The following is a 17,114-nucleotide window of genomic DNA, read 5'->3' as shown; positions in this document are numbered from 1 at the left end:
ATTATACCTTCTGCCCCTCTCTCTCTTTCTTCTTCTTCTGGGATCCCAATTATTCTAATGTTGTTTCGTCTTACAGTATCGCTTATCTCTCGAATTCTGCCCTTGTGATCCAGTAGTTGTTTATCTCTCTTTTTCTCAGCTTCTTTATTTTCCATCATTTGGTCTTCTATATTACTGATTCTCTCTTCTGCCTCATTTATCCTAGCAGCTAGCACCCCCATATTTGATTGCACGTCATTAATAGCCTTTTTGATTTCTATTTGGTTAGATTTTAGTTCTTTTACTTCTCCAGAAAGGGTTTCTCTAATAACGTCCATATTTTTGTCAAGCCCAGCTAGTATCTTTTAAGTGATGATTCTGAATTCTAGATCTGACATCGTACTAATGTCCGTATTGAGTAGGTCCCTGGCAGTCGGTACTACCTCTTGTTCTTTTTGTTGAGGTGATTTTTTCCGTCTTGTCATTTTGTGCAGAGGAGAATAGATTAATGAGAGAACAAAATGGTAGCAGAGTAACAATGTCCCCAGAAAATATACTCTAAACAAATCAGAAAAGACCTGAAGCAGTGGAAAAAGAAATGGAAAGAGAGAAAAAAGAAAAAGAAAAAGATAAAGATAAAAACAAACAAAAACAAACAAAACAAAACAACAACAATAAAAAAAACCAGAATGTGATCAAATATGATCAGGCTGGTATATAGATCAGTGCCACACACTAGATATGGGGTGTATTTTGGTCTTTTAGAAGAAAGTGACTCCCAAAATTTTAAAGAAAGAAAAACTTATATATGTACAAAAATAAGGGTTGATATGATGAAGGGATGGAATATGACTGTAAAGATGGAAATTATAAAAAATTTTATAAAAGGAATTGATAAGAAGTTGTTTGAAAAAAGAAAGAAGAGGATTAATAAAAGAAAAAAGAAAAAAAAGGGAGAGAATGTGATCAGGCAGGGGAGTAGAAAAAAACCATATACTAGAGATTTAGGGTATATTTTGATCTGTTAGAAGAAACTATCTCAAAATTTTAAAGAGAGAACAACTTATATATATATATGCCAAAAATACGGGTAACTACTATGAAGGGATAGAATATGAGTCTAAAAATGAAAAATAAAAATGTTTTTTAAAAAAAGGGATTGATCGGATGTTGGTTGAAAAAGGGAAAAAGAAAAATTAAAAAAAAAAAAAAGAAAAAAGACAGTTAAAAAAAATTAACTTTGAAAGACTAAAGAATCATGGTAACAAAGCCATGAATTCTATGTGTAGTATTCCCCTAGCGCTGGAGTTCTGCCGTTCTCATTGATCAGTAAACTTGGTCTTGGCTGGCTGTTCTCGCTGATCTTCTGGGGAGGGGCCTGTTGCCGTGGTTTCCAAATGTCTTTGCCGGAGGCAGAATTGCCCCACCCTTGCCCCCTCCCAGCTAAGTAATCTGCTCAGGTTTGCTCTCTGGGGCTTTTGTTCCCTGCGAGCTTTCCGTACAGCTTTGGAGGCGGAGAGTGAAAATGGCGGCCTCCCAATCTCCGCGGCGGAGGAGCCGAGAACTCGGGGCCCCACTTCTCAGTGAGCCCCCAGAGAAAAGCCGTCAGTCACTCCCGTCTCCCCGGTCTCCGGCTGCACTCCGTGCTCACCCGGCCTGTGACCGCGCGTTTCTATCTCTGGCACCCGACCCCGGGTGGAGTCTCCAAACCCAGCAGATCCCTGTGGTGCACTCCCGCGCGGCTCCTCCCGGGGGAGGAAGGTGAGTCTCCCTGGATCTGCCGCTTGTTGGGTCCCTGCTGGAGGAGCAGGGGCCCGACTGTGCCGCGGATCACGGTTTATGGCAACCCCGAGCTGAGAGCCCGCGCCTGGGCTCTGCCTCTGCAGCCATCTTCCCTGCTCCGTTACCTGGGAGCTCTGCCGCACTCAGGCACCCCCGGTCTTTCTGTGACCCCGAGGGTCCTGAGACCACACTGTCCCGGAGGGTTCCACCCCCCCTTAGCCACCAGAGTCACGTCCCTCAGCGGAGCAGACTTTTAAAAGTTCCGATTTTGTGCTCCGCGGCTCTATCACTTGCCAGAAGCGGCCGACGGAGGCCCCTCCCCCGCCGTCTATCCTCCCGAATATCGCCTCGGATTCACTTCTCCGCACATCCTACCTCCAGAAAGTGGTCGCTTTTCTGATGAGAGAGTTGTTGCTATTCTTTTCTTCGATCTCCTATTGAGTTTGTAGGTGTTCAGAATGGTTTGATCCCTATCCAGCTGAATTCCTAAGAGGAGACGAAATCCAGGTCTCCTACTCCTCCGCCATCTTGCTCCGCCCCCTCTTCAAGTAAGTTTTTAAGAAATTGTTAACACTCAGGACCCTGGGTGGCTCAGTGGGTTAAGTGTCCGCCTTTGGCTCGGGTCATGATCCCAGGGTCCTGGGATCAAGTCCCATATCAAGGTCTCTGTTCAGCAGGGAGTTTGCTTCTCCCTCTGCCTGCCATTCCCCGTGCTTGTGCTCTCTCTCTCTCTCTGACAAAAAAATAAATAATTAAATCTTAAAAAAAAAAAAGAAAGAAATCGTTAGCAATAATTTGTTAAGGTGAAATAAAGCAAATGTCAATAATAGAGATACTTAAGATCTGGGGACTGGTGGGAAAATATGTGAAGGTGATAAATAAAATATATCTAAAATATTTTTATATTAATTTATAAATAAATACATATATATATACATATGCATATACACACAAATATATATATATATTTCCCCCAAATGAATGTGTGAGCAGTGATGCCTTAAGGAGGCTGGATACCATGGAATACATTCTGAAAAATGACAGATTCAGGGACACAGGCCCAGCACTGATCTAAGGAGTTGTGTTATCAGATCTCTGTCAGCCAGGTTTTCACATACTGTTTTACTCTGGACATTCAAACTCGCAAAATTCTATTAGAGGCCTAAACTGTGCATCTGTTCAAAGCTAGGTGGTATTTAAGGCTGGAGAAAATGTACAGTGTGAAAATGTACAGTGTGTTTAAGATAAAATTGTTGTTATACTTGCAATGATGAAACCATTTAGTTTACGATAACTAACATGGGTATTGGATTTTCAGTTGACAAACCATATATTTATATTTGGGTCCATAAATAAAAAATTATGCACAAATTCAAAATTTGCAAATCTGGAATTTGAGAGTTTCTTAACTCATGTCATACCCAAACTTGATCTGAGCTAATGCTATGCTATGTATAGTCTTTAATAATTCTGTTTGATGTGAATATCATATATTTTGCTGCAAATATATGATTTGATAACAGGGTGCTACCATAGACCCCACTGGGGGTGTTAAATATAACATTGCCCAGGTACCAGATTACTTTTCTAAAATCTGAAAATTTCTAGATCTCAAAACACATCTGGACACAAGTGTTTTGGTTAAGCGATTGTGGACCTGTGCTATATAATTTCTTTAATGAACAAGGTACTTATTCTCGATTAAGTAAAGTAGCAGTTATGAGAGAAAATGGAATACTAGAAAGTGAAGTTGAAAATTGATGCCAAAATTAATTTAAAGGACTCAGAATTGGTCAAGATTTTAAAATGCTGACATAAATAAAGGTGTGGTACATTATCCATAGCTGTGCTGCTTATTTGAATTATAAGTAGAATCACGATGTACAAATATTCTAATTGTATTTTCTCTTTTTCCTTTCTGTGGTTATTACAAGCAAAGGCATACTGGCATAGTGGAAAATTTTCCATACTAAGAATTTAGATTAAGAATCCACCACTTTTTCTGTCATTTTCCTAGTCATTTAGATTCCTTGACCACTTTTCTCCACTGTAAAAATGAAATAAGTAATTTAGATTAATATAAGTCCCCTCCTGAATCTCAAAGTGAAATGATTCTGTAATTTATTACTTTATATTTACATTTTATTTTCTTATCCCATTTGGTTCTAAAAATAGTACATAGGGCTATAATATCTTTAAGCTATAAAAGATGTATGTTTCTTATTTTTAAAAGAACCCTCTTAGACTAATCAATTTCTTTTGTACACAGTGCAAGTTCCAGGGCCAGTAGAAAACCTGCAAGCTGTATCTACCTCACCTACCTCAATTCTTATTACCTGGGAACCCCCTGCCTATGCAAACGGTCCAGTCCAAGGTTACAGATTGTTCTGCACTGAGGTGTCCACGGGAAAGGAACAGGTAGGCAAGGGAATGGGCCCAATGCTGCCACCTATTGGATGTCCTAGGACCAGAGCCAAAGGAGGAAATCTGCAAATTCTTGGTACAGTCCAGTCCAGAATGTTAACTGGATAGCTGATCAGCTTTAAAATACTTGTTATTAGAAACTTTAAGCAATTTAATTGAATTCTGATTGTAAGAAAGACAATTGGGCGGTGAGATAAAGTCACTATAAAAGATGTCATTTTTCTTTTTTGTCTGAGTAGGGAGTGGCCTGTGACAATCATTAGCCACATTTGTATTAACTCAGCTGGTCCTAGAAAGCATTTGCATCGTGAGTCCTTATCTTAAGGATGACTGATTTTTTGTTCAATGACCTCAGTCAACTTGTTTTTTTTCATTCTTATGTATTTGAGTTATTTCTGTCCTTTCCTCACCGTGAGGTTGTAGTCCCCTATCACTTTTCATTGTTTTCAGGAAACCTCATTCCCGAAGTCTACTTGGCTCCTTCTTACATTTTGCTTCTAATCTGTGGTTTGCACAGACCCCTGAAAATAGGAAAATTAGATTTTCTGATAAATAAGTATTTAGGGGGACACACATGAAACTCAGCAATTCTGTTTTGTGACACATATGTGACTACTGAGAAGTTTACTTCCAGATTCTCAACCTCATGCAGAAAAAGATCTATAGGCAGGCAGTTAAATAAGAAAAACCAAGAGCCCACCGTGGGATAACAGAGTTCTTTGAGTGTGTTATGAACCTTGCCAAGCATACAGTGGTCTTCATGCTTCCACATAAATTGCATGATAGAGATTTTGCTTTAAAAAAAAAAATGTTGGCAACAGTCCAATTGAGAAATAGTTCAAGCCCCTAAGTTCTATTGCACGATAGGAATCACTAAGATCTCCTTCTATATAATTATCCATCCCATCTTTTATTTGTTTGCTGCCCTCACGCAATTTAGCTCTTGCTTCCATCTTTCTATTCTCTCCATTTTCAACACATTTTTGGCTTTTCCATAATGGATTTCACCAACCCACTTAAATAAATTCAGAAATGATGTTACCTGAGACAAATATGAGTGTGACCATCATTGTGGAGAGTGAAATATGTCTTCTAGAACACACTGGCTCTGATTTCTCAATGACCGTCCCTTCTAGTACCTCATTTCTGCATCAGTGAAGTACTGAAAACCATTCCATACCACCTCACAGCCTTGTGAGACACAAAGATTGTGACAAAGGATTTGTCAGTTTCAAGAACGGTGGTTATATTTTAGCAAGGGAAGGAAGAAATCTACTGTTTCTTAGTGAATTATTCCACTTGGGGTAGAGGAGCAACTCTATTCCCACGGATTCACAGGCTGCCTTCTGCCTGTCGGAGTTTCGGTGTGGGTGGAACATGGCACACCATTCAATGTATTGGGTGGCATTAAACACATTGGAACTTAATGACTGTAAAAATAGCACAGTGCTGTTTTAACTGGGAGTCTGCAGAATGGTTTGGGATGTAGTGGGGAGTGTGTGTCACAAGTTAGGTTTTACAACAACTCATTATGAGGCTAGAACGTAGTTTAGTGAGTAAGAGTCTAATATCCAATTCACTGATTGCACAGAATGGCTGCCATTTCTGCCTTAATGTGCCTCCTGAATAACAGTTTGGCATTTTATGTCTCCAGAATATAGAGGTTGATGGACTATCTTATAAGCTGGAAGGCCTGAAAAAATTCACGGAATATACTCTTCGATTCCTAGCTTATAATCGCTATGGGCCAGGAGTATCTACTGATGACATAACAGTGGTTACACTTTCTGATGGTAAGTTATAGACAGTGAAACTTGACTCGCATATTTGACAATGATGACTTAATATTGCATGTATGTCATAGATTGCATCTCCAAGGCTTTCTAATTAAAATTTTATGGCATATATTAGCATAAATTAAAATTTTGACTCGTTCACTCAAACTATCTATTACAGTTAAAGTTAAACTTTAAAAGGTATATTATATACTCCGTGTCAGGATGTCCTAATAGGTAATCTTCAAAAGTGTGGCTACTGCCTAAGAGTTCAAATTATTTGTGGGGGGGGAGGGGTCTCTTTATGTCTATAAACACAAACACATTTGTGCATGTGTGTGGGCTAATTTACATTGGTTTGTTTCTTTTTATTTCTCATTCTAAGGGGGGGGGTGGATGATTAAAAGTGTAAATGATGGACAGTCCTCCTACATATACCACTTAATTTGAAAATATGTTGTAAGGATTTAGGCCGAATAATCCAGCATTGAAGGTATTGAAACTAAATAGGACAATGCATAATTCTAGTTGTACCTAGTCTAACCAGTGAAATATTAGATATATTTTCTGAAATATCATAAAAGAGAGGAAGAACTCTTAATGAAAAAGATGGATTTGGCAAAGCAGTAGCAGAGGAAACTAGAGATCTAAGAAAAGGATAAGGAAATGTCGGGAAATTTAATGACAAGTGAAAATAAAGGTCAGCAGAGTATATGATATGGGGCCAGTGGAAATTCAGGCAGGTGTAGAATTGCAGAGATGGCCTCCATGAATATTAAAAAGGCAACAAGCTATCTCTTTTCAGCAAGGTTTCCATACTGTTGTATATAATTCTATAATTGATCTTCTGAATTTCAAGGGGAAAAAAGACTTTAACCTGTGATTCCTTAACCAATCCATCATTGTTTAATCTGGAAAAGTATCTGGGTGGGTATTTCACACAATATCAGTGGATCGAGGAAGGTCATGCATGTTATTAAGGACAGTGCAGCAAAGACACAAGAGTGATGTTCATTTGCAATTTCAACTTAAAAAAATATTTTATATTATATGTGACACCACTTCAGTATCATTTTTAATGCCCATCCATCTGATTCTGTTATTGAAGACAGAGTAGAATATTTATTGGCAGAATAAATTACTTCACAACTTATAATTATAAAAATAAAAGGAAAACAAATGAAAATGAATATTTTACATAATTTATGTAGATTTCATTCACACTCTGAACTGTAATACTGTGGCCTTATTCTTCACTTTGGTTTTAAATGTCATAAGTGAGAGAGGTAGATTATTACTCATTAGTCCAAGAATTATTATCTCTAAGTGTTGCAACAGTTAGGACTTAGAAAATGTCTGTCACTAAATAAAAGGATTTCAAGACCCTGACCCAACAAGCGTCACTATGCAACAGATACCAACTTGTCTTTATCAATGCATTTGATAGGAGAAAGCAGGAACTGAGTGGCCCCCTTGGAGTGGGCTCCTGGACCTCGTCTGCATCCCTCTTCACAATCAATTCATCTCTTTTGATTTCCGACAAAATCCCCTGCACTCTCGGCTTTTCCTCTCTTATTATCCAGTCCCCTTCCTTCTGCTCAATCTGATGTCTTCACTCTATTGAAGCTGGCCATGCGGAGGTCACACATCATACAGAGATGTATTTCATCACATCTCAGAGCCTCCTACTTCCCAGTCCTTAGTCGTGAAGCTGTCTTCTCCTTGACTTTCTGGATGTTATAAAAGGGAAATGTGGAAATTGAATGGGTTAATCCATGTGAGCACCTAATATATAAGCATGGCATATTTTTGTGTTCAATAAATGCTATCTATGGCAATGTACATGTCATTTTTTCTCCTTTTACTACATGTTCCTTAATGTGAGGGATGCTGCTATATTCGTCTCCGCATTCATCATCTCAGTAAATATTTACTGAATTAATCAGACAGTTCAGGAAACAATACAATTGTTAGTATGTGTAGACTTATCTTTAGGACTTCCCATTTATGTGGCCAATTTAATAGATAACTGTGTCTAAGTGCATCTGTGTTACAGAGAACACTGTGTTTCTTATCAGGTCAGAGGAACCCTTACCACAAAAATTTATATTGGGACCATAAAAAATTGAATAAAAACAAAATAAAATGCAAATAATGTTTTGGGTTTTTTTTCTGAATTAATTATCCCAGTGGTATTCCATGCTAAAATGCTGGAATAAAATGTGAAGATGTTTATCCTGGTAAGCTGTCATCTCTAACTTAGCCCACTTTCGTTGTTTTTCTGGGAAGAAAAATTGTTTTTCATTCAGATTCCCCCACTTATTGTATCCTTTGTTTACAACAATCCACTTCTTTAAACCGTTTGGGATTTTAGAATATCAGATCTAGGGAGTCTAATATTTAGTGTGGAGTGTAACTAATTTTGCCAGTTTGTTCTCAAATACTGTCTCTTGAACTAGTTGACAACTGTAGGTCATTAAAATATTTTATGAATCAATTAATATTTATGAATTTCCATGCCAGCTTGCTTTGTGCCCAAAAGTAGAAGGACCCAATTTCATAGGCAAACTTAACTATAAGAATGTACTTTTTGCTGTTGTCACTGGTATTTATTGAGTACTTATTAGTGCAAGGCCCCGCGCTAGTCACTTAGCAGCATGAACGTTTAATCCTCATGATACTATAAGTTTTTTCCTACTTTACAGATAACAAAACTGTTAGAAAGAGGTCAAAGCTAGTAAGCAGCAGGCCAGGTCACTAGTAAGAAAAGAAGCAAGATTTAATGTGAAAAAATCTTGAGTTTCTCTTATTCGATAATGAATTTCTCATGTTAATTGCTGGAAGTACAAAGCCCATAATTATATGTCGGTTATTTCAACCTATAAATTATGTGTACAGGACAGCACACATTTGGTAAGGGGAGGAATTCAAGTGCCTGTCTATATGGAGATTCATTTACAAATGTGGGAATTTTATCTACTCTACAGAATGCATCATCATCATATGTATCAAACCAGCATGTGTCACCATATTGAGGGGAGTTTCTGGACCAAATGCCTCTGATTGGCTTTAACGAACAATTGTAAATGATAATTGCTTGACAGTTTGAAGAGAAAAAAATGAACTATGGCCTTCCTCTTCCCCTCATGAGACAATGAAACATCTTGGGAAATCAAATAAAGAAAAGCTCAAATAAATGTGGATTCCATTTACTTCCACCAAGCATCTAATCCTATCTACTGTATCTCAATAATAGGGGAATTGATAGTGAGAGGGAGGGAGTGGAGATTGATAACTAAAAATGCTCTAGGAGAAACTCTCTTTCTTTCCTGATTAGGTAAAGCAAGAATAGCCAGTGTGCTCCAAGTTTGTGAAGTTATATGATGGAGCACTTTGCATTTTTTTCATTCGGTGCCTATTTTAATTTTCAATGCTTTACAGAATAATTTGAATATGGATTATATTAAATTCTTCCTCATTGTGAGGATGTCATTCTGTTTAGTTTTTCTGATCAGACACATTGTTATTATTTCCAGCCTACTCTAATATTTCCTCTTTTAGAAATAGAATGTGGAGATGGTCTTATTAAAGCCTCTGCATTATACCCTTTCCTGAAAACTGGAATGGGATGTCCATGGGTCTGTGAAGGTAGTTTAGGGAAGTCCATTGCATTAATGTAACAGTTGGGAAGAGTCGAGAAGATAGGAAGGTTGCCAAATGCAGGAGAGCCCTTCTCACTATTTTAGCTTTAGAAAAAAAATCTTAATGTTTTAATCATAGTAACATGAAAATGGAATATAAGATATAAAAGAATGAAAATTTTAGAAAATGAGTTTTGAAGGAAACTGATCTGTTAAAAAAAAAAAAAAACACACATACTTTAAGAACTCCATGAAAAAGGACATCCAAATGCCACGAAACATGTAAGAAGATGCTCCAAGTGACTGGTCCTCAGGGAAAAGCAAATAAAAACACTACATACCTACCAAGTGACTAAAATGAAGAAGATTCAGAAAAAAACAAAGATTGGTAAGAATATGAACATTCTGGAAATTTGCTATATTTAAACTATCTATAACCCCCATAAGGGTTTCCACTGCTACCAGGTTTTCCAGTCCTAGGTATATAATGAAGGAAATGAGTATAGTTGTTCATAAAAAGACATGTACAAAAGTTTTCATAGCAGATTTATTCTCATAGCCCTAAACTGAAAGTAATCTAATGCTTTCAGAATGAGTTTATATAAAATAGAATGGTCACGTATTAGAATACATAGGACCAATTAAAAAACAAAGAAAAGAACTGAAACTACTGCAAGATGCACCAGAGAGAATGAATCCCAAGAAATAATAATGAGCAAGAGAAAGCAGCTTGAACAAAATAACCGATTTCATTTTTAGTAAGCTCAAAAGCAAGCTAAGCTAATCAATGGTGTTAGAAGTCAGAATAGTGGTTACTCTTAGAAGGGTATTGATTGGGAAGGGACCCAAGTGAACTTTCCAGGATGCTGAAAATATTCTATATCTTGATCTAGGTGGTGTTTAAATGTGAACACACCCACAGACATTTAACTTTATCCAATCATGCATACACGATTTGTGCATTATACCATATGAATGTCATACATTAATTAAAAAAAATAAAACCGCAAAAAGAAAGTTTGTAATGACGAAAACCCTGAGTATGAAAAACGTTTTATTATGTTTTATAATCTCTCTGTTAATTAATTAATTCAACACAAATTTGCTGCATGTGACCCACATACCTGACACTCTTATTGATACTGAGGATTCAGCATCTAAAGGGACAAGAATCCTGGACCCTGTGGGGATTATATTCTGTATCTGAAAGGAAATATAATATGAATTAAAATAAGTTGAATAATAAAGTCTATTCCTTAAATTATAAAATAGTTTCTGAAAGAATTCTTGTTGACCTAATTCATGAAAACAAGCCTCCGGTGAGTGTTTTTTTGTTACAAGTTACATTGCCCACAACCTTCACCAAGTACTAAGATAAGAAGTTCAAAATGAAAACAGAGTAATTTATTGTAATTCCTATGGTGTCCAGAAAGGCCTAGGAGCTAATATTTTAGTAAATATTTATTTGTTCATGTAATCATGGGTCAGTAGCTATTAACTGAATGTCAGTTTGGGGGCTGTAAAGATTAATCAGATATGTATCGCGCCCTCATGGTGATTACTTTTCTTTTCTTTTTTTTTTTTTATGGTGATTACTTTTCAAAAGGTAAACTCAGAGTAGGGCATAAATGAATTCAGGGTAAAATATAAGTACCCTCAAGAAATGTAGAAATTGTCCAAGTTCAAACAGAAAAGGGCCCTTAAATTCTTGAAAATGCTGAGAGCATTTCTTCTCTGTTGAATTAATCAATTTTTCATGAACAAAATAGGGACTACTCATTTTACAGATTAATACGTGTTAAGCATTTATTGAATGCTACTTCTATTTTGTGGGGCAGAAAGCTTTATTTTGTTTATGATTCACCTAAGACATCTAGGAAGTATCTGACACAGCATGGCCATTTAGTGAATGGTGTCTGAATTACTCACGTGATGATATTCACCTTTTGATATAGTAAATATTCACTACAAGTATTATAAAGAAAGTTGTACATGTTCTTCCTTCTTCCATGAAGGAAAGGGGCAATCAAAATGCAGATAAGAGAAAAAAAAATACCTAGAAAATCCACAAAGAAAAAAAACTGGTTTTTTTTTGTTCATGGAATTGACTCACTGAAAGCTATTTGATAACCTGCTTGCATCTATGACACATAGGTTTAATTACACACAGATAAAAAGACACATGTATTTCTTTTTTCACTTTTTAAGAGATAATAAAGATTGCAGTAAGGGGATTAAGCAACATGAGTGACCATTAGAATGACATATTTTATAATAAAACCATGCAGATCCTGAAATACACAATATCTTAAGCCTTTAGAACCACTCTAGGAAATCTCCTGTGTATTTTTATTGGTTTCTCTGGGAAGGTTATAACAAGAAAGCCGTAATTAAATGGCAGTATTTGGTATCACGGCAGGTGCTCTCTTGCCTAACAATTTGGGGGGGGGGGGCGTTGCTCCCTATATGGATGCCTGGCCCTACCAAGTGAGAAAAAATAAACAGAGGCAGTTATTTTTCATCTCCCCAGGAAAATTTTGAAGTGCCACCTGGATCAGCCTACCTAATTACCATCATGAACTGTGAAAGTCACGCTCTCTCTTTTCACAGAGGGTTGTAGTTTCTCTTTTCTGACTTTGGCAGTAACCATCTCACCTTGTTTTGTTCCTTTTAGTGCCAAGTGCCCCGCCTCAGAACGTCTCCCTGGAAGTAGTTAATTCAAGGGTAAGTCACGGAAAGGTTCACTATTTCATTGCCTACACGTTTAATTTTCGCTTGCCCCATTCATTCACTTCCTTGGGTGCTTGGTGGTTTCCATGTGAAGGAATGTTCCAGAAGAGCACAGTGAGTGAGCAGCATGGATTGCACATCTTCTTCAACCACACTTGAATTAATTAAAGGAAGGATTGGTTTACTAATAGCACACAGTTTTATAAATGTGACAATGATTAAAGGCTGTCCCATCAGGAAGCAAAGATGTCTATTTACCTATATTTACCAGTATAGGACATAATGTGCTAGATGCCACAACTGATTGAAGGAATGAACAAAACCTTCCCCTTGAAAGAGGTGGAATGGAGAGACTTTGCTTCCTGACAGATTAATTAGAATGGGATGTTTCATCATCATCCCTATTTTGCACTTATGAATTATAGACATCAAAGGCCCTTCTTGAGGTCCAATAAGGTTATATTCATGAAGCAGTGTTATCCAGTGATTAATGTTTTCCTGGCCTGGAAAGCTGATATAACTTTCAAAAGGACTTAAATTAGACTAGGTGTGGCTGAAGATAAGGAGCCTAATGCCAGAAGTCAGTTCTCTAGAAACATCTCCTTATTTCAAGTGTGCCTTGGGGGTTAAAAATAAGCTAAAGCCATATAGGACAATGAAGCAAACAAGGATTGTTTTGGCTTGACTCTTTCATCACTTGGTTTTATGCTCTCAGGGAAGTGACTTCACTATCCCTGGGCCTCAGTGAGGGGGGATCAGCCTAATGAGTCTCTAAGCTTTGGGAGACAGCAGGGAAATCTTACGAGTCTTAGAGAAAGTCATACTCTGGTTTTTTATTCTAGCTTTCTCTCTTAATAACTGTATGTGATCTTAGAAAAGTTTCTGACCTCAGCAAGCCTCAGTTTCTATATTCAGGGAGTATGAATGTTAATGTTTTCCTTATTGATTTACCATGAAGAAGTAGTAATAGAGGGGCGCCTGGGTGGCTCAGTTGGTTAAGCGACTGCCTTTGGCTCGGGTCATGATCCTGGAGTCCCAGGATCGAGTCCCACATCGGGCTCCCTGCTCGGCAGGGAGTCTGCTTCTCCCTCTGGCCCTCCCCCTCTCCTGTGCTCTCTCTCTCTCTCAAATAAATAAATAAAATCTTAAAAAAAAAAAAAGTAGTAATAGAACATATACAAGGGATCTAACTTTCTGTCAGTAGCCATTCACTCAGTGTATGATTCCTTGCCATACTTTGCAGAAATCTCCCATGAAGCCCTGTTTTATGACTGTGATCAGATTTGCCTCCATCAAATGAATTTGTCTTTTGGAACAAGTGAAATGTCTCTAAAATCGTTAGCCTCTTATATTTTTAGTCCCCATATTGGATAAGAACTAGTAAAATAAATTTAAAATTAGAAGGGGTAAAATCAGTGAACTTAGGGAGAAAAAAAATGAGCTAAAGGAAAAAAAACAGAAATAAATATCCCCTAAAAACTGTATTATTGTTTGCAACAACATTAAATATTTTACAGATGTGCCACTCATATTAAGAGATTACCAAATCATAGTCAAGTAGATTTTTACAATTACTGTAGGTTGTTAATGGATGAAATTTGGAAAACATATTATGATTCCTCTTGTTTTAATAATTTATTTTTATTAAAGTTTTCACCAGCATCTTTCCTCCAGAACAGAACATAGAAATTGATACAAACTATTTTGTGTGTATGCATATGTGGTCATATTCTTTAAAAGTCTACTCTTGTAAAGGATGAATGTTTTCTTCTGAAATGTGAATAAGGCATTATTGAATGACCTTGGATGCTAACTGTATTTAAATATGGATTTTTACCTCCCTGAAAAGGGAATTCTTATTTTGCAAAATTGGATTTTCAACTGATTTCTATATATGTATACAAATATCCCAGCCTGTACTCTTCTATAATATGCAATGCTTGCTACAACCAAATATAAGCACTCCTGTTTCTATTCTCCTGTGGTTATATCTGGAACATTGCATTGCTAGAAAATTTAACTTGTTCATTAGCTTTTCAGAATGAATACAGCAGGCCCAGGCGCTGGAAAACCACTTATTTGCCTCTCTTTCTTTCTGTTATCTTATTTCCTAGCTTTTAAGGAATTATAAAATATGAGTTTGGATTCTTCTTGGACTCTTCTTGGTTTGTTACCAAGAAGAAAGAAACTGGATGGTCAAAACACTTGTTTTGTTTTGTTTTTTTATCCCCAGTGTTGATGAAGAGAAATACAAAAACAATATTGTATTTTGATGTTCTTCTTATGTTTGAAACAAAAGTTCTCAAATATATTAATATTTATCCCTGTTACCATTTTAAGAACCAAAATTTATTTAAAAAGGAATACTTTAGTTGAATAAGTAATAGTATTATCTAACTAAAAGAATTACAACATTTATGTTATTCATTTTACTTGAGATTTTTAATATAGAACAGAGCCATATTTTAAATTTTTATTCTATATAATATTTACAATTACTGAACATAATTGATCATTTTATTGATAGTCAATGAGAAAGTTTGGTGGTGCTAATACTTTTGCACATAGGTAACTAGGATTTCTGTACATAGAATTGAGAAGTTACTATAAGGTATAAAAACGACCATTTATAGGTACTTGTTAAGGTTCTGGCTACCAATAAGACAACAGGACTGAGAAATCGTGTCCCAAGTTATGCAAACAGTAAGATTCTTACGTGTTTATATAAAAGAACCAAAAGAAATTCTGTTACTGTATTGTTCTTAAAGCCCCTATACAGATTACCTTTATAAAGCTATAAACATAGAACAGACTTGATTCCCTTTCTGCAGGCTTACTGTGAACACAAATTTTGTTCTGAAGGAATGACTTTATCTATAGATACTAATTTTAGTAGTAATGAGTCATGATTATATGGTTATTTCTCATACTAAAATTGCTTTACAAGAAATAACATCTTCATAAGAAAAGAGAAAATAATGATTTACATAATGGACTTAAAATGTGACTGTTTTATTGAGAAAATGTTATAGGAATAATTTCCTTAAGATTTTACTTTAAAATTCAATTATTATTTGAAGAAATAAATATTACAACTTAATTAGTTGGGTAGAATATAAAGCATAAGTTGTAGACTGGGAAGAGATTATGTTGGTACTTGACTATTTTCCAATATAAAAGTTCCAAGAGTAAGAACATTTAGAGAATGCTACGATTCAAGATGCTTGGACTCCTTTCCTAGCTCTTTGAGATCTTGGAAAGTCGAGATCAGTTTCATTGAGTCATTCAACATTTGCTGTGTACCTACAGTGTATCTACTATATACTATATACATACATATACACACATGCATATATACATACATACACACTGCATATGCACCTACTGTATGACTATATATACCTAAGTGACCCAGTCTTTGCCTTCATGGAACTCATGGTTTAATAGGAAAACATATGAGAGAAAATTCACTTTTAATGTAACCAAATTCAGTCGATGTTAACTCCTCAAAGTTGACATTATTTTCTCATTGATAAAATGAGAGAGTTGAAGAGAGAATCTCTAAAATCTTTATGGCTCCAAATATCTATAACTGTATTTTCACTTGTCAGACCTTTTCTCAATCATTTTATCTTTACAGAATTAGAGAAAATGGGACACGTATATTGATTAAAGTATACTGGATTCAGTTCACATGTTTAGATATTTATTGATTGATTACCAAGAATGAAATTAAAAATAATAAATAAAACCCAATATATCACCAGGTATGGATCCTTGTGCAGGTTTAGATTTCTTAAATGTAGAATAGTGGATTCCTCTTGTTCTCTCATTGCACCTTTCTAGTGTTGAAATTCTTATCCTTGAACACCAGATACATCTATGCCGATGTAATTTTGTTGCATTCCTAAAAGCTAATACCCAGTTAGTCACTCGCAGTTTGATAGTGTGTGTGATGCCTTGATTGCAACAGTAGAAAAAGTGATTGGTGTTTTTCCTACATCTTAGTGCCTCAGCCCTTCATGTGTGAGCATACTTTGGCATGCTTAAATAACTTGAAAATAGTTTAATGATCATACAATTCCCTTTACCTGGAAACTACCCAAAGGGAGAGTTAAAACAACAATTTCCAACTTCAGAAAACATACTGATCATTCTGGTTCCAGATATTTTAACATCTGTTTTTTTCTTTCTTTTCTCTTTTTCTCTCTTTCTTTAAAAACAAAGCAAAGCAACAAACAAACAAAAACAATGCAGAGGTAATCTAAGGACTGTATTATTGGGTAACCTCAGAGGGGCATATGCTTCTGAAAATGTGGAGTGACAGAATGGGTTTGACTCAGGTCTCTGTCCCCTGTCATTGGGCTGGTTCTCTTATCAACAGAACATGAGAGTCAAGTGGACGGCTGAGTGAGTTATTTGCATTTGACTGCCAACTGGGATACACACTTGTTAGGGACCGTGAACAAAAGTGAGGAGAGGGGAGAGAATGGAGAATTGTAAAACAAAGAGGCAGTGTGAGTTACAATATTAATTTGCAGATACTTTGGTTTTTTGTTTTTTTCCCCCCACCGATTGGAGGTTTCTCCTCTTGGTTGTCCAGAGGGCGCTGGAATTCACACCACTTCCTGCTGCGTTGCATCCGCCCTGAGAACATACTGCTCATACAGGTGTTCTAGACCCTCTTCTTCAGTCCAACCATACTTCCTGTGAATGTTGATCTTCCCCTTGTATGTTGAACATAGGCAGAGGCCTCAGACAGCTCATGAAAACAGTTTTTTGT

At 36.4% G+C, this 17,114-nt stretch overlaps 1 protein-coding gene across 1 annotated transcript in view; it reads left to right on the top strand.

Annotated features, from left to right (window-relative positions):
• Positions 1–17,114, top strand: part of DCC (DCC netrin 1 receptor) — a 773,306-nt gene that overhangs the window by 449,926 nt on the left and 306,266 nt on the right. The window contains exons 10-12 of the mRNA XM_044921252.1: positions 4,031–4,179; positions 5,840–5,978; positions 12,276–12,325. Coding sequence (XP_044777187.1) covers positions 4,031–4,179; positions 5,840–5,978; positions 12,276–12,325 — 338 coding nt within the window. The remainder of the gene's footprint in view (positions 1–4,030; positions 4,180–5,839; positions 5,979–12,275; positions 12,326–17,114) is intronic.

Source organism: Neomonachus schauinslandi, chromosome 14 (genome assembly GCF_002201575.2).
Source record: "Neomonachus schauinslandi chromosome 14, ASM220157v2, whole genome shotgun sequence".
Taxonomy (NCBI): domain Eukaryota; kingdom Metazoa; phylum Chordata; class Mammalia; order Carnivora; family Phocidae; genus Neomonachus; species Neomonachus schauinslandi.
This window is presented reverse-complemented; position numbering and strand designations above follow the sequence as displayed.